This window comes from Podarcis melisellensis (assembly GCF_964234715.1).
Source record: "Podarcis melisellensis genome assembly, chromosome: 13".
In the NCBI taxonomy this organism is placed as follows: domain Eukaryota; kingdom Metazoa; phylum Chordata; class Lepidosauria; order Squamata; family Lacertidae; genus Podarcis; species Podarcis melisellensis.
This window is the reverse complement of record NC_138545.1, coordinates 15,967,063-15,985,281: the sequence shown is the minus strand read 5'-3', so window position 1 is coordinate 15,985,281 and position 18,219 is coordinate 15,967,063. Positions and strand designations below refer to the sequence as shown.

The window sequence follows — 18,219 nt, the reverse complement described above, 5'->3', positions numbered from 1 at the left end:
TGGTCTGCCAACAGATTGCAAATACTATTGGTCAGGGTCCAGGAAAACTAAAATAGTAGCATAGCATAAACCCTGTTATTGAACAGGAGTAAAAGGTGTAAGATTAAGATATTATTATTATTATTATTATTATTATTATTATTATTATTATTATTATTATTATTATTATGCCACCCTGGGAGAACCCTGGGCGGCTTCTAAAAAATTAAAACACAGTAAGACATCAAACATTTAAAACTTCCCTATAGAGATTTTAGGGACATTTGGGGAAAATACAACACTCCCCACTCCCAAATAACAATATTAACTTAGCCCAAGCTAAAATACTTTACCAACACTCTTTGTCCCTCAGAAGAGATGTTGCTCAAGGCACCTGTCAGGAAAGTGCAAACTTTTCTTTAAAAAATATTTTTTTATTAAATATATTTTAGTTTACACAAGTACATGCACTGTCTCTTTTTTCAGGTCGTCAAGTCTTTTCTGTAGATCAGCAACATTCCATGTGCAATATTAGTGCTGTATATAGGATAACATTAGGGGAGAGAGGGAGGATGGGGTGGTAAAACTAGGAAAGCGCAAACTGAAAAGGCGAATGAAAAGCGGCAGAGAAACAAATATAAAATAGTCTCCTGAGAAAGGTTCATTCCAACCTTGATTTTATATTTGGCTGGCATTTTATCCAATCTAATTGTTCAGTTTGGTTGGCACTGTATCCATTTCTTATGCATCCATTACTTTAGAAGTAATGTTTTCTTTAAAAAATGGAAAGCTTTCCACATACGGAGTAAAAAAGATAGCAGCAGAAAATTGTGTGCTTTGGAGTCTTTCTCCCTGACTTCGATGGGCTCTTTAAAAAAGAGCAATCGGTGCATAAGCCACCGTTTTCTAAATATTCAGAAATAGGCAGATCTTTCCAAGCTCATAGCCTTAGCTCTTCCAGACAGTAGAGGAATAACTCATGCATTATTTCTTTTTTTTCCAGCACCGTGTTGACCAGGCTCTCCACAAACTCCTGTGCATCATTCATCTGACTCAGGCATAAACACTCGCCCTTTGTGAGAAGACGGTTCTCTTCTGCTATATTCAGGAATGCCTCTCGGTTTCTTTGAAGAGCAAAATCTTCCGTTAACTTCCCTTTAGACTTCTTTATACGATCAGCAGGCTTTTCAGCAGAAGGCAGAGATTCCAAACAAATGGAGCTGAGAATCAAGGGGGAAGCAACATTACAACACACACACACAATATCTGTTTTCCAGGGCCTCCCACCTGTCAATCACCTGAAATCACAGTAAGATCATCTTACTGCCCTTTCAGCAGCCTGTATCATCCAAACCACACAGAGGGGTTGCTTTCGGCAGGTGGCTGCATCTTGGCCTTCCCCACACCTGATGTCAAGCACAACGTTATGGGGGAGGGGGGGAGCACTGTTAACGGAGAAATCTGAGGGCTCCCTTGGACAAAAAAAAGGACACCAGCCAGGAATACCAGAGCAAAACAGCAGCCAGTAGGCTTGGTCTTTATTGAAGACTGTCGTGACAGGACTCCCACCTGCCACAAGGTGGAACAAGATGGAAGCCCAGAACAAAAGAGGCTCCATGTTACACCCCCCAAAACTACATAACCCATACATCATGGTTACATCATGAAAGGGGAGGTCTGGTGGCAGTAATCTGAGCATGGGAAAATGGGTTTGGCTTGGCCAAAATTACCTTATGGGCCGAATAGAGAGGCCTGCCAAGCCTAATTAGGTACTTAACTGCTGCCATAAATCTAATAATAATCTAAACAGTGATAAAATCCAGGGATCCATAGTGCAAAATCTCCAACCACCCATTAAAAGGGGAGGTCTTCAATCTCTCTTAAACACTTCAAGGAACAAGGCCTGTGTGTGATGTAATCCATTGGAGCAGTCAGAATACAACATTCCTTGTTTCCCTAGTGTGGACACAGGGGGATGTCACTCCAGCCAGTATAACTTCTTGTTACACCAGGTAGGTGGGGGTGACCCTTGCAGACCCCACAAAAGGTCCAGTCATGCAGCCATCTTTCTCTCTCTTGATTCCCTTGGACTGGACATCGGATCAGTCCTCATATGGGATGAATCCACACCTTTCTCTGTAACTACAAGCTATAGCCTGCCTTCAGGAATCATACTGTGAACTGAATGTAAGTAAACTTCTTGTTGCTTTTAAGGAAAGACTGTTGTGTCTTTATTCTTTTGAGAGGGGTCAAAAGGGGTACCAGGAAGAAATCCAATATGGGCCTGCCAGACTGGATTGCTTAACTAAAGAGATTCAAATGAATCTGCAAACTAGCTTCCTGCCGTATTGAGGGGAATGTGCTCTGCTACATGACTCACCAGCGTGAGTGAGGAAGGATAACATTTAATCAATATATCCTACTATCCACAACATTCCCACAATCTGCTACACAGCCCTTTTCTCTCACTCTTTCCTCTTTAGGCTGCTGGTGGGGAGACCAGATTACTCCTGCTAGCTTGGAGATGGCTATAGGTCACCTCCTCCCCACCCTAAACCTCATTTCTGTCTGGTTAATCCTCTCCACCCTCTTCCAACTGTCAAGTTTCTATGGCCACCCCAACTGCCTTTAAATATTCCTTTCAACCCCCCCACTGCCCCGGCCTGGCCCACTTCCTGTGGCATGATCTCATACTCTCCTCTTCAGATGTGTGCCCCAGACACAGCTCCATACAATATCATTCCAACCCATCCCAAATGTTTAACTCAGCTTCTGAAAACCATCCAGTAGCCCCACATTTACCATAACAACACCATTGCATTTCACATGCGGCCTCAAGCATCCAACTCAACATCACTTTCTTGCTGCGGATAACAGCCCTGTCCCAATCAAACAAGTCTTTGCCCGAAACTGACCTGTATTTCAGTTCCCCACATTCTTACTACTGGCTGCCCCTAGGACACAGCCACGGCAATTGAGAACAGAAGAAGAAGGTGGACGTCCAGTCCTGGTGTAAACATGGCCCCTAGCGTGGTCCTCCAGCAAAAACTGGGCAATACTGGGCAATGCCTCAGTTCATCACTTGAGCACAAAAATTACCCTTTGGTAGCTGTTCTTGAAGAAGCGCCTCTCTCCGAATCCTCTTTTGTCTCCATGGTACAGGGCACGGCACAGTCCACTTCCGACCAAGAGCGCTTTATTCCACTCTGATGTCCGGCCTGGTCCTGAGCGACCCTTAAAGGGAGGACTTTTGCTAGAAAGCAAACACAGAGAAAGAGATTTATTTAATCAACCCAATGGCATATCTGCCCTGGGGAAATAGACCAATTACGTGCTCACCAGCAAAAGCCAGTGGGGACTCTGTTTATGAGGAGAGTGGCTTCCCTGCCCTCTGAACCAACAGCAAAAGCCATGGTGGTTCTTAAGAGATTGATTCAAAATGTTGGTTATTAGTTGGGATCTAGGTCCCAACTAAAGAAGAATGGCAACTTAAACTGATGGAATATGCGCAGCTTGCGGACCTAACATACAAAATAAGAGAACAAGAAGAATATACATTTAAAGAAGATTGGAAAATGTTTATTAAGATAAATTCAACAGTGTAAATAAGTTTTGATGGTTGGAATAATGGAATACTGAATGGTCCGGTTTATATAAAATATGCAGGGATTTATGTTATGCAAAATGAACCATGGAAAGAGAAGAAGGGAAGTTTTGGATATTTTAAAGTTGTTTAAATGAATATTCTAAATTGTAAAACAGAAAATTTAATAAAAATATATATTATATTATATTACACACACACACAATGTTGGTTATTACTCCCTAGCTCAACTCATTTGGCTCCTTCACTGTTGACATCTAGTTAACATCGTCCTGCTCAACTGAGATTGGTATTATTATTATTATTATTATTATTATTATTATTATTATTATTATTACTGTATTTATATCCCACCAAGGAGCTCAAGATGTGGTTCTCCTCCCCATTTTATCCTAAAAACAACCCTGAAGTAGGTTAGGCTGACAGTCTGTGACTGGCCCAAGCTCACCCTGTGAGCTTCATGGCTGAGTAGAGATTTGAACCCAGGTCTCCTAGGTCCTCGTCCGACACTCTAACCATTATACCACAACGGTCTGTTGGCCCCATTTATCCTGAGCTGCTTTTGTTTCCTTATTTTCTGCTGCAGTAATCTTTTTTAAAAAATTGTTCCATTAAAAAAAAAAAACTTGCCAGGCACCTCGGGCCTACACTTTGAGGAACAGAAAGGTGTGGTAAATTTCTTGGCACATTACTGCTACCTAGTGGATGGTTGAGAATACAAAACTGATAAGTAACATGGTTTTACTACCTTTTGCCAAACTATCCTGAACTTCACGAACAGCAGTCTCAATGTGCGGCATGTAGCAGGAATAGATTTCCTCCATCTCCTGGCTGCAGACTGAGCAAAATTGAAAAGTAAACAAAAGAATGACACACTTTTCCCGCACAGCTCTGACAGGGTTTTCTATGCATTCAAAATGGCACTAGGGTCAGTCCCACAGGCACACGGAAAGCCCCAAAGCACTTATAAATTCACTCATGGAGTCACGTTTGCGTGCTTTGACATTAAGTCAGGGTCACCAGGGCTCAGCCCCAAAATCTGTTTTCAGTGCCTGGGTTTATCTAATGAACAAGAGGACCTTTGAAAATGTGCTATCTGCCACAACACTTTCCCCTCCAGAAGTGCATTTCTTTTGTCTCACAAGTTTTGGGGTTAAAGAAGGGCTTTTGAATCAGAAGACTCAACTTTCGAAGAGGCTTGAGGCCTAGCACCTTTAAAATAATAATAAGGACTGATAGTCAGGGGCAGAGGTGAGAAGAGGTCACGTTTACCCTGGAAGGATGGTCTTTGGGCCTTTTCTTTCTGCCAGCACCTTTTCATTAGGTTGATCAGATTTTCCAGTTTCTCCACCTCGTGTATCTTCCCCTCCAACTCCCGGGTGTTTGGCCTTTGATTCTCTTGGATTTGCATTCTGAAGATGGAGTTGTCTCTCTGAGGGTTGGCTGAGCAGGGATGGATATCGAGGCATTCAACAGAACATTTCCAAGACATATCACTTGACACAGTCATAAGCAGGGGTGGCGAACCTTTGCCACATCAGGCCTCGCTATTTGGCCCACCGTCCTATAGGTGATGCAGCAAAGGGGGATTGCAACCACCAACTGGCTAATTGCTGGAGCCTGCAGGTTGCCATGCACAGCGCTTTGAATGCTCCAACCACCAGCTGATCACATGGACAAAAATGCGCCACCTGAACACAGGTGATTGACAGCCTGGCAGCCCCACCCACTTGTTCCACTTGGGCCATGGGGGTGGGGATAAGAGATAAGAATCTGGCACACCAGCCAGATCCAGTTCCCCTCCCCTGGCCTCAAGGCAACTTTAATTGCACAAGCCTTCTTTTCCCAGTACAGCGGTATCTCGGGTTAAGAACTTTATTCGTTCCGGAGGTCTGTTCTTAACCTGAAACTATTCTTAACCTGAGGTACCACTTTAGCTAATGGGGCCTCCCGCCGCCACCACGCGATTTCTGTTCTCATCCTGAAGCAAAGTTCTTAACCCGAGGTACTATTTCTGGGCTAGCGGAGTCTGTAACCTGAAGCGTATGTAACCTGAGGTACCACTGTATGTGCTTGACTCCCTGCCACAAGATGCTATAGACGCCCCATTGGAAGGGTGCCCATTTTTCTCTTGTGTTGGCTTCCCAGGGCACAACTGCATTGAATATATATTCTCTGTAATTCAGACAGGCAGAAGTAAGCCATAAGCAGAAAGAGCGCAACTCACATGGATACGGTTCCTTGCCGGTTAGCACTGAGAACATGAGGATCCCATAGCTGAAAAGAAAAAAGCAAGTCGATTAAAAGCCCCTCCCAACTTCAGCTGAGATCTTCCCTCTTCCTGTGGGACAGCAATATCAGTGGTCCCATGCCATTTTCCATCTCTTGGGCTTCTACATTACCCTCTACTATAGGTTAGTCAGCAGAAGGAACGCCGCAAGAGAGAGGTTAACCAATGTCAGGCTCACTGCCTTCATTCATTCACAGAAGCAGCAGCCTTAGCAATCTGGTGCCCTCCAGATGTTTTGCAGTACAAATGCTACAAGCTCCAGCTGGGGCTGATGGGAATTGTAGTCCCAACGGCATCAGGTTGTGCAAGAGTATCCGACCCACAATGTGCTCCAAAGACAGGGACGTAAGGAGAGCCTTTCTGGATCGAGCCAATGGCCCATCTAGGTGAGCATCTGTCATGCTAACCTTTTCCTAATTCTATAGTGCTCATGCAATTGCGCCAACCCCCTTGTGCCCCACAGCAGACGCTTCTGTCCACCTGTAGACATCTGTGGCTGGGTCTGGCGTGTAGGACTCGGCAAAGGCTTCGGGGGGCATGTATTCGAGGGTCCCGCCAGATACCTCTGCGCTTTCAGAGGGGAGAGGGGAGCGCTGAGCCGTCCCAAACTTGGACAAGCCAAAATCGGCCACCTGAATGGGGGAGACAAGGGAAAACAGTGAAGAGAACTCCCAACTGGGACAACATAGGAAGCTGCCTCCTCCCTATTGGTCCATCTGGCCCAGTCATGTTCACGCTGACTGACAGCTCTCCAGAGCTTCAGAAAGGGGACATTCCCAATCCTACCTGGAGATGCTGGCGACTGAACTGTAGGTGCTCTGCCTCTGAGTGACAGCTCCTTCCCAAGGTATTGACTTATCTGCACTTTGTCCTCTTTAGGATTACTAACCATGGTGCCGCTCCACAAGCAACTGGGTTTTGCACCACTGCTCTGCACAGCAGGCAGGCTCTCATCACTGGGAGAGAAGGCAGTTTCCTTGGACTGCAGCATCCCCTCTTCTGGTCTCCAAGCAGGAGACGCTCATAGAGAAACTTTATATTACAGAATTGTGGCAGCCAATGTGCCACTCTGGTTTCAGATAGTACATGGGTAGACGAGTCTTAAAAGCCCAGGACACAAATTTTCACAGCCCTCTAGCAGTTGTGGTAGCTCATTTACCAGAACTAATGTATTTAGTGTTCACTCTGGAAGTGTATACTTGATTCTGAACAAACAAACCTCCTAGAGCAAAATATATACATCAGTATGACACCCCTGCCAGATATCATAGAATTATAGAATCATAGAATCATAGAGTTGGAAGAGACCACAAGGGCCATCGAGTCCAACCCCCTGCCAAGCAGGAAACACCATCAGAGCACTCTGATGAACTGTACAGAACTGTAGAGAACTGTAGAGTTGGAAAGAACTGTAGAGTTGGAAAGGAGCCCAAGAGTCATCTACCCCCTGCAAATTATGACCACAAACCCTTCATTTAATGATACGAGACTCTGCTAGGCCACAGCCTCATTTTTTAAACTTATAATATGCAAGATTTCTAATACTTCTAATACTAAAATTTCTCTTTGTTTTAAGGCAAGTGGCATAAGGAACAAAAGCTGAGCGTATCATGAGGCTGAAACATCATCACTGTGGAAAGTAGAGATTGCTGGTGTTTGCTTCAGAGAAATCACAAATAATGTTCATGAAGAGGGAACACGAATTGGCTGACGCTATGACTGACCCTGCAGTGGCACAGTTTTTAATGGGACTTGTGTTTGTTATGCCAGAAACATTCAAATGAGTGTTTAATTATTCCAAAGTATGAAGGCTACATTACAATGGCGAAGAATCTTGCCATTTTTTTTGCTGAATATTGCAATCTTCCAACAACTGTAAGGAATTTGGATCCATTGTAGGTTGGATGCGGTCATTTGCAACGGCACCGTGAACATGCAAGCTGCAAGAGCACATGGTCTGGTGCGGACTTGCTTCAGGAGGAGTTGGCAGGAAGCTCGAGAGGCCTGCTTACACCCAAGAACCCATTTCAGAATCTCAGCAACTTACAAGCGCTCCATGACACGGTTGCCTGGAGTCACTCAGCCGATGGAGAAAAAGATTCCTGGAAGCAGAAAGGGAGCACTGACCTGGACTGGTCCCAATTAAAAAGAGAGAGGTAGAGTATGGCTCACCTTCACATTCAGGGCTTCATCCAGCAGGATGTTGCTGGGCTTGAGATCCAGGTGGAACCGTGGAGGATGGAGGCAGTGCAGGAAGTCTATCCCCAGGGCTACCTGGTAGAGGATGCGGATTCGCAGGGGCCAGGGCAAGGCACTGGACAGCAAGCCAGACAAGTTGCCGTTCTCCACATACTCCATCACTAGGCCCACTTCATTTCCCTTCTCGTAGAGGCCATAAAGACGAGGGATGGGGGCGAAAGATGCCTCATCCATGAAGCGGGCTTCAGTCAGGGCTTGCTGTCGGATGCAGGACACATTTGCGCTGGGTGCATTGGTGCTTGAGGGTGAAAGAGAGTCCATGGTGAGAGTCGAAGGAAAAGTTACAAAGTACTGTTAAGACACGGACTCATTGAATGATGAACTCAAGATGGGGTTGCCTAATCAGAAGGTCTCAAGAGCTCCTAAGTCTGTCAAGAGCTGGTCTGAGTAGGTTGGGAGGAGATATAGAAAGCTGTCTCACATCAAGTCAGATCAATGGTCCATCTAACTTAGTATAGCCAAGACCAGTCTTCACAACCCATTTCCCACCAGATTTTTTGGACTATAATTCTTATCAGCTGCAGCCAACATCTGGAGGGAACCAATTTTCGTGACTAGCAATGGCTCTTCCAAGGTCTCAGGTAGGGCTCTCTCCCGGCCTGACCTAGACAGACAGCTCTTCCCCCATGAACTCCATGAATAAGGAGCATTAGCTACAAAATTCTGAACATGGAACCAAGATGTCAGCAGTCTAAATTGGCCTGCCCTTGGGGTTTCCTTTGAAGGATCCAAAAAAAACAACCTGGCACCGTCCAAAGAAGTCACAACATACATTCCCAAGCCCTTAAAATTCTTTGCCGCATTGCTGTAGGCAGAGAGTCTGGGATTTGGGACCTTGTGGGTGCAAGATAGAGGCTCTACCAAATCTGTATAACTAATTCAAGGTTAGATTACTGCAATGCGTATATGTTGGGCTGCCTCTGAGGACGGTTCGGAAACTTCAGCAAGTGCAGAATTCAGAGGCCAGGTTGCTCACCGGAGCAAAACGGTTTGAGCTTCTTAAACCAATCCTGGTCCGACTGCACTTGGCTACCTATTCGTTTCTGGGCCCAATTCAAAGTGCTGGTTTTGACCTATAAAACCTTTAACAGCTCAGGACCGCAATACCTCAAGGCCCACCTCTTTCCATATGAACCTACCCAGACCCCATCTTCTGAGGCCCTTCTTCATGTGCCTCCTCCTCGAGATCTGGAGGGTGGTAACAATCCGTCTATGGAATGCTCTCCCCAGGGAAGTTCACCTGGTGCCTTCATTATATACCTTTAGGCACCAGGTAAAAACGTTCCTTTTTAACCAGCCCTTTGGTTGACCTGATCGACATCCTGTACCCCTTTAAAATGTGGCTCTTTTGGGGGGGGTATTATTGGGTTATTGTTTTTACTTTGACTTTCTATATTGTTATCTTTTATGTGAACCACCCTGAGACTTCTGGGTATAGGGCGGTATATAATTCTAATTCTAATAATAATAATTCCACCCTCAACCACACACCCAACCACCAGCTTTACCGGTGGAAAATCTTCACCGCCACAGTCCCCTTTTCTTTGTGCTGAGCTCGGAAGACGGTTCCAAAGCCCCCTCTGCCGATGTGTTGCAAGTTCTCCAAGCAGTTCTGGGGGATCCTCTCGTGGAACATCTCCAGACCAGGCGTCCTTTTGGAAGGAGCATGTGCCCCGAGCGAGGTCACTCCATTCTGACTTGCGCACAAAGCAGATCTTAAGGAGAGTGAAGGAGAGAAGAGAAGATCATTTACATATGTTGAGATATACTATGAAAACAAGTGTGTGATGTGCCGGGTAGGCTAGTGAGTTGGAGCAGGGGAAACCTGAGTTCAAATCCCTCCTCAATTTGGCAACTCTACTCAAGCCAAAGAGGTCTACCATCTTGTTGCCCGCAGTAGCCACCTAAATGCCAGCAGGAAGCTCTAGCAGATGATGCACTTTCACAGCATTCTTCCCTGGTATTTGGCGATATGCTGTCACCGCACAGCTAACCCATCATGGCTAGCAGCTTGTTGCAAATGAATGAGCCTGATCCCATTGGATGGCCATCATCTTAAGATAAGCTAACAGCCTTTGCCACATTCTGTGACAGTGAGCTGCACAAAATCGGTTGTCTGAAGATGCCCTTTTATCTCTCCTGACATCTCTACCAACACTCAAATTTCCCTGGGTTGCCCCTTCAAATCCCACCTGAAAAATCCATCTTTCCCACAAAGATTATGGCAGTCGGCATGCCCTGCTGTAAATAACCCTAAGAATGTTTAAATGAAATGGATGCACATTCTTATTCCATTCTCTCCCATCCCAGCTATGCCACATGTATTAAATTATAGATTGTAAGTCCCTCTTGGCCTCCGTAAATTATCATGCGTACTGAGGGTGCTATACAAGCCCAAATTAAGAACCGCATTTTGTCTATCCACTTTCTCCACAGTGCAAAAGCACCAGGAGAGAGAACGGCAGACGCCTGAGCTATAGCTTTGTTGTAGGCATAGTCTTTAACAAGGTGTGATGATTGACAACTCTTTAACTCATTGCTTAAGCACAGAGATCACCTTTCGGCGGCCTCTCCTGATGAATCTTCTCTCCCCAGATCCTCCTCTTCAATTACAGGTACATCTCCTGCTAGCACATGGGAGAACTCATTTCTTAAATTCTGGAAATTTGCAGCTGCCTCTGGAAATCTCATGATTGCGGGTGGCCCTCCTGAGAGAAATTGAGAGAGTGCAGAGATAAACCAGACTTACAGTGCCATCCTAACCGGTCTGTTCAGAAGTAGATCCTACTGAATTCAGTGGGCCTCCCTCTAAAGTTAGAGGAGTTAGGATTGCAGCCTTGCTTGAACGATGGCCTATCTCTCCATACTACATGTGTGCGCTAGAGTAAGCTGGTTAATATGTTTCGGATATACGCTTAATACACTCAAGTCTCCCTATGAGGCTGACCACTCTGCTTTTGACAAAGCACATGTTGTAAACCTTTATGCTGTAGTGTAGACTTTTATGGACTTGAGTCTGTAGGGCTGTAAAGCTGATGAGGTTCCCCCTCTTCATTGCTTTACACAGCCCCCAAAATATGTACAGCAAGGAGCACAACTGAACACTGCCCACCGTCTATTCCCAAAATACGCGTCGTCTTTTTTAAGTTTTGCTTTTCATTTTCATACATTGGGTCTGCAACTTATGTTCACTTTACTTATGTGATCTCAACCTTATGCAGGTGGTGGGGGGGAATAAATAAATGGAAGGGGGGGAAGCAGCCATTCCCTGCTCTCAATTTATTTATTCTTCCCCCCACCTGCACACCCCCCCTTTTTTTTTAAAAAAAATAATTTTTATTAAGGTTTTCCAAATTAAAACAAATAAAATCCAATTCATAAGCTTTTTCCAATATCTAGGACTTCCCCTCCCCACCCCCTCTTGTGTTCCAAATCTTCCAAAAAAGCAATAATATTCAACAAATTCTTATTCCCAAAATACACTCATCATCAATAACTCAATTTATCCAAATTTCCATCCCCTAAGGTCGACCTATTCCCTTCCACGAGTTCCCCCCTTTCAAATATAATACAGATGAAAATAGAATAAAAACAAACAATAATTTTACAACCTTTGGATTCCAAATTTCCCTCCCCTCTTTCCCTGTTGCGTTTCTCCTATCCCTCCACTTCTAATGTCTTCCTGATGAACCCACATTTCACTAAACCCACATCCCTCTGGTTCTTTACCGGTCTTTTTTTTAAATTACAGATGTCCAATCATAGAAGGAGCCTATCAAAGGGGGCCCATTTCTTCTATCCAGATTTTTATATCCAGGAGTATAAACTCCAATTTTATATCCATAAGCTTGTCAAATCTGGATATCCCTAATGTTCCCACTCCAGTTCTGTCCAGTTCTTGTTGTTTCCTTGTTCTTGTCAATCACTCTCCTCCTTTTTACTTCCCTGTTCCCTCACAGAAATGTTCTTTTTCCAAAGGCTTCTAGTGTCTCTACAGAGGCTTGTTATTCAGGAGCAAAACATTACATCATGTTCCTTTCATTTTTCAACAGATTAATCCATTGTTTCCAGTAAAGTGTAGGCCTCTGTAGACAAAATAATGTTCCATTTCTGCAGTTTCCCAGGAGATTAAAAGTTCTATCCAACTGTTCAAGTTTCCCGTCGAAAACACATGCAATGTCCCTCAGCTCCTCTAGGTGGATTACAATAACAAAGTTCCCTTCCAGTCCAAATAACTTATAAATCCTTATTTGAAACAATTTATCTCCAATTTATAACAAATGTAACCGGCAAAGTCCTCATAACAAAGTCTCAATTTCATTCTTCCGTTTTGACAGCTCTTTGACAGCTGTCAAAACCTCCGTTATTCTTCTCCAGGCATTTTCACGAATCGCTCCAGGGATTCCGGGGGGGTTGCTTTTTAATCCGAATTCCACTTTTCTCCTCCAGCTCAATCTTATAAATTTCCCTCGCGAAGTTGCTAGTTCGGCAAGATAAGGTTCCTCTCGATCTTAGTTATCCAGTCCTTTGTTTTGGCTCTTCTACAATTTGGGGGGGGGGCTGACTTCCTTTTTTCCACCTCCCCCGTTCGCTCCAAATTCTAAAAATTTATCCCTCTTTTTAGTCCATATTCCAATTACTCACGGGTTCTTCTTTTGGGTCCAAATTTTCAATAGAAGAAGTCAGCGCTCTCCGCCGGATGGCATGCGGCTGCGCTCGGCAGGGATAGCAGAGGACTCAAAGCACCACGCTCCTCCCCGGCACCCGATCCGTAGCCTTTAAAAAGGCTCCTTCACGAATCGAGAGGGCGCTGACGGTGCCAGCCGAGTCTCCATGTCCACGGCCTCCGTGGCCGTGGTTTTTAAGGGCCCCCGCATCGCCGGTGCGGTAGGACCCAGCCCCTGCCGAGCAGGCTCCCTCCGGAGCTTGGAGGGAGCCCGCCATTCGGCGATGGCGCCGACCCGGAAGTCCCACCTGCACACCCCCTGGGCTTTCCCGCTGTGGAGAGATTTTTTTTTTAGTCTTCTGCCTTGCCTGCTAGCCTCTGGGAAGGAGGCAAAACCTTCTCAGAGCCCAGTAAGCAGCAAAAAGAAAGGAAGGATACAGGAAGAGCTATGGGAGTGAAGTATTCCAGAAAGAGCATTGTAATTCAAGACTATTGCCCTTCCTAAGCACTTTATCAAATAATGTTTTTCCTCAGGAACACACTTGACCTTAAACATCTCTGTAAAAAAACCCAGAAAACACTTTTGCAAGGCTTTCATCCTATCCAAAGTCGTTTGAGAGAAGGCCCCATTAAACTGAGCAGATTTATTTCAAAGTAAGTGGGTGGCGCAGTGGGTTGAACCACAGAGCCTAGGGCCTGCCGATCAGAAGGTTGGCGGTTTGAATCCCCACAACGGGGTGAGCTCCCGTTGCTCAATCTCTGCTCCTGCCAACCTAGCAGTTCGAAAGCACGTCAAAGTGCTAGTAGATAAATAGGTATCGCTCCAGTGGGAAGGTAAACGGCGTTTCCGTTCGCTGCTCTGGTTCGCCAGAAGCGGCTTAGTCATGCTGGCCACATGACCTGGAAGCTGTACGCGGGCTCCCTTGGCCAATAAAGCGAGATGAGCGCCGCAACCCCAGAGTCAGTCACGACTGGACCTAATGGTCAGGGGTCCCTTTACTTTTACCTTTTAAGTATGCACAAATAGTGCTGCTAAGCTGTTCAAACTACAAATGCACCATGAGAAACATTATAAGTGCAGTGGCCTAGCGCAAAAATATTTGACTTCTATTCAATTGTTCCATACAGCTGATGGAAGCCGTATATAATGAAAGTGTTTAATTTTTTCAAAAACGTCCCAACTAGACGCTCCAAATAGGACTCATTGTAAGTCTGAACACTTCTGACAAAGGCATGTGCTGAATAACTGGCTATTTAAAAGTAGAACTGTGTCTTACCAGTTATAGCCAAAGGGTTTAATTCGTCAATGTCTTCAACTTCTTCATTTTCTTGTCCGTTCTCAATCATTCTCTTTCTGATTCGTTTTCTGCCATCAACCATTTCGATTGACGTGGATACACACTTGAAATCTCCTGCCCCAAGAGCATCAAACGATGCAGAGAGCGTGAGAGAGAATGAAATAAGACCCCCTTGTCTCAAATGGCGAAGCGAAGGAAAATCCCTCCCAAAGGAAGGAAATCTACAGGAGGCTTCATTTCTGTTTCCACACTGCCATTGTCCATGACCACACCAGCCATCGAGGTGGCCTGGGGAACAACAAAAATTATAATGAAAACACTCTCTATAGACATCATTAAGGTGGGTCTAAAAAAATTAAATCCTTCCCTAAATTAGGATTCCCCCCCCCCCTACACTGGTACTATGAAACAAAATCAAGGGGGAGGTGAGGGGGAAACAAATATGAAAAATACTGAATCAGAGGCTGTTGGTGTATTGTAATAGAGAGTTCTGATGCACCTGGACCAGGTAAGAAACAAAAACTCCTCCTTTCTCCGAAACTCTGAAAGATCCTCTTTCAGATGAGATGCTCTGGACTACCAAGAATAGTTTTCCTTCACTTCTCAGACTCCCCACACCTAGCTCAGTGTGCACCCGTGACTCCGCTCTCCTTACCATCATTCTCTGTGATAGCGAGAAGATTCCTCGCCAGATCTCTTTGGTTGATGGATTTCAGCACCGTGAGGACCACCTCCACAGCATAATGCTCGTTGTAGAAGCCAAGCAGCAGCTGGGTCAGGTCCATGGGATCTGCCTTCTCCAAGCGCCCTCTGGGGATATTGCTGTAGCCCTCCTTGACTGGGAGCGAGTTGAGACGGTACTTGAATGCCCTCAAATTGTATGTTGCCAAGTTCTCCAGGGTGTCCAAAAGATGGCTGTGTGTAGTCTTCGCCACTGTACTCCTTCTGCAACAAAATGGCAAAGCAAAAGAAATGTCAAAGTTAGGCAGGAAGGGGAACAGTCTAAGTCTGCTGCAAAACCAACAGCTCTGTGTGATGCTGGCTGGAGGTAAAGGGCATGATGTCAGCATGAAACCTACACTTTCTCAAGCTTTCTATCCCCAGTGATATGCCAACAACTAAATAGTGGCAGATTGAGGCAGAATTCACTGTAATTAGCTGGCAATTACCGGCATTATATCTATTCCAGCTTCGAAAATGACTAAATGATTTGCTGCTGCATTTTCCTTGCGGCTCGGTTTCCATCAGACAGGTATCTACTCTGTATTGTGACAGCGTCCCCGTTTTAGGCAGAATTTGCGGATCCAGGGGGTTATTATAGCCAACGCTAGTCTCAATGGGTCAAAACAGGCCCATAGAAACTAATGGATATAATTAATTTAGGTTACTTACAATAGGTTTACTCCAAGTAGAACTTTGTTGAATATAGGCCAGTGGTTCTAAGTGAAGAAAGCTCTTCTTTTCTATTTTCTTTTCCGCCTCACCTCCACGTGCCTCTCAAGGTATTTTTACCCACCTCCTATAATTTCTTCTCCAGTTCTCATTGCACACTCACCTTGCACCTGATTCTACTTAATACAAAACACCAACAGAGAGGGACAGTGTTGCAGCGGTAGCCGAGGTGTAAGTGTGGCATGGAGCAAGGAGTGCTATAAAGTTGTGTGGTTCTTGGCAACAGTTCCGTCCATCGCTTAAGCACTGAGATTACCTCCTGGTGTTTTTTCCTGACGAAACCTTTCCTGCCACATCGCCTTTCGCCTCTACCAAATGAGATAACTCTCCACCCAGAACTTCAGTAACCTTGATTTTTAAGTTCTTGCAATTGGCAATGGACTCTGTCTCTCCGATGGTTGAAGATGATCCTGTTGACAGGGGGGGGGGGAATGAGAGAGGACAGATAAGATCAGCCTTACTCAAGAATCTTTCACAGAAAAATTCAGTGCCCAATGCCCACGCAACATTGCTTTTCACCTGTAATCATGTAATATAAAAAGGAAGTGTAAAAAAAAAGATACGGATAATCTCAGCAGGTGGAAAACTTAATCTACTGGCAATTAAGGTGAAAACTGGTATTATTAGTGCAAATGAGCTGTTTATAAATACTTTACCTTAGCTGCCATTTGAAGTCTTTCCAGAAGGTTCCAATGGAATGCTCAAATTGGTTTCATTCAACATTTATGTTAAACTTATGCATTTAATAACTAGTTATTTAAAAGGAGAAACCACTTCTTACCATTTATAGCTAAAGTATTTGATTGGTCAACTACAACTTCTACTCTTTCTTGTCCATTTTCAACCATCCTCCTTCTAGTAATGCTTTTGCTACCGACTGTTTTGGTTCTAGTCGATGCAAACTTGAAGTCTCCCATCCCACAGCTGTCAAATGAAGTGAAGAGCCGGAGAGAGAAGGAAGGATCTCTCAAAGAACGAAGTGAAGCAACATCTCTCTCAAAGGAAGGAAACACTCTTCCACCAATGTTTCTGATTTCTCGCTGCCATTGCCTCAGACCAAAGCAGCCATCGAGGAGGGCTGGGAACATTAGAAGAAAAGTTCACATCGAAAAGGGTCTCTGATTAAAAAAACCAAACAGCAGCACAGAATTCCCCCTGTAGGAACTGCTGGATTATAATCCATAAGAAAAAAAACTTATAAATAAAATAAATAATAAAAGTATTATTAAAAGTATTTAATAAAATTATTAAAAGAATTTAATAAAATTATTAATAAAATTATTACTAAAAGTATTTAATAAAATTATTAATAAAAGTATTATTAAAAGTATTTAATAAAATTGTTAATAAAATTATTAATAAAAATTAAAATGTGGAGATTATAGAACAGAATTAATCTGGTAGGTGAAGTGAAAGAACGGTTAAGTCCTATGCCAGCCTGTTGATTTAGGAGTTTTTATCCACCTTCACCTGCAGCAAGGAAGAGGGATACACCTGGGCCAGGTAAAATCCCCAAACTCTCCTGCTTTTAGCCTGTCCCAGATGATCTGGACTCACCGAGAGCAGATTTCCCCCATCACTAAGACGCCCCCCCCACGACCCCCACCCGGCCCAGTGTGCTTCTGCGACCCCCGCGCCTCTCCTTACCACCACAGCCGTTGACTTGCAGGAGCTTCTCCCGCAGGTCTCTTCGGTTGATGCATCCCAGCAGCTTGAGCGTCACCTCCATAGCGCCATCCTCGGCGTAGTAGCCGAGCAGCAGGCGGCACAGGTCCAAGCGATCCGCCTTCTGCAGCCGCCCCTTGGGGATGCTACTATAGCCCTCCTCGGCCGGGAGCGCGTTCAGATGGAACTTGAATTGCTTCAGATCGTACTCCTTCAAGTCCTCCAGGGCGTCCGCCAGGCGGTCTCTGACGGTCCTCTTCTCCTCCTCCGCCGCCATCGCGTTCTCTCCTTCCCCGAGGAGAAAGGGAGCAAGGAGATGTCCGACTCCGCTGCAAAACCTGCCCCCGACGGCTGCGGGGGGCGGGGGGAGAAGGCAGCAGCTTGAAACCCCGCCGTGGGCCAAAGGCGGCGGGTGGGGCGCCGTCTGTTAAAGGCAAGGATCCGCTTTCGCTTTCAGTTCCCTCCTCCCCCCTCCCTCTGTCCCGGAAGGATAAAAGTGAAGCGGGCTGGCAGTGGTGTAAACCGAGGAAGAAGTCGGGCCCTAGGCAAGCCGGTGCAGCATTAAGCAGAACGGCGGATTTGGGCAGCGAGGCGTCGAAGGAGACGGGCTTTCTTCTTGTTGCAGCCTGGAAATCCAAAGCAGGCTTAGCCTCCAGCGCCTAACCCCGTCGTATAAACCACGGACTACATCGCAGGATTGTTGTACTTTCCCATACCCTCCAGCATTTCTCCAATAGAAACAGAGACATCCTAAGGACGCGGGTGGCGCTGTGGGTTAAACCACAGAGCCTAGGACTTGCCGATCAGGTCACTGGTTCAAATCCGTGACGGGGTGAGCTCCCGTCATTGGTCCCTGCTCCTGCCAACCTAGCAGTTTGAAAGCACCTCAAAGTGCAAGTAGATAAATAGGTACCGCTCTGGTGGGAAGGTAAACAGCGTTTCCGTGCGCTGCTCTGGTTTCGCCAAAAGTGGCTTAGTCATGCTGGCCACATGACCCGGAAGCTGT

At 45.3% G+C, this 18,219-nt stretch overlaps 1 protein-coding gene across 3 annotated transcripts; it reads right to left on the bottom strand.

The window, feature by feature from the left end:
- Positions 1-392: 392 nt before the first annotated feature.
- Positions 393-17,993, bottom strand: LOC309353959 (uncharacterized protein). Of its 3 annotated transcripts, none has more exons than XM_081883605.1 (14): positions 17,196-17,993; positions 16,330-16,626; positions 15,805-15,958; positions 14,752-15,041; positions 14,076-14,384; positions 10,690-10,837; positions 9,641-9,847; positions 8,046-8,370; positions 6,354-6,505; positions 5,811-5,860; positions 4,856-5,026; positions 4,332-4,421; positions 3,079-3,232; positions 393-1,199 (listed from the first exon to the last, which is right to left on the bottom strand). In XM_081883605.1, exons 1-14 carry the CDS (start codon positions 17,488-17,490, stop codon positions 920-922), a joined length of 2,922 nt encoding a protein of 973 aa, XP_081739731.1. In that variant the 5' UTR covers positions 17,491-17,993; the 3' UTR covers positions 393-919. The 3 variants fall into 3 exon arrangements, with proteins under 3 accessions (XP_081739731.1, XP_081739730.1, XP_081739732.1); XM_081883604.1 differs by having other exon boundaries at positions 10,690-10,840; positions 17,196-17,992; XM_081883606.1 differs by lacking the exon at positions 4,332-4,421 and having other exon boundaries at positions 10,690-10,840.
- Between the last annotated feature and the right edge of the window lie 226 nt (positions 17,994-18,219).

Excerpts from the sequence above, each read along its gene's own strand:
- LOC309353959 (XM_081883604.1), bottom strand. The coding sequence starts at position 17,490 with ATGGCGGCGGAGGAGGAGAAGAGGACCGTCAGAGACCGCCTGGCGGAC. Across the intron at positions 9,848-10,689 it reads TCAGGAGAGGCCGCCGAAAG|ATCTGCTTTGTGCGCAAGTC; the intron begins GTGATCTCTGTG and ends ACTCTCCTTAAG. Across the intron at positions 8,371-9,640 it reads GCGGTGAAGATTTTCCACCG|CACCAATGCACCCAGCGCAA; the intron begins GTAAAGCTGGTG and ends TTCACCCTCAAG.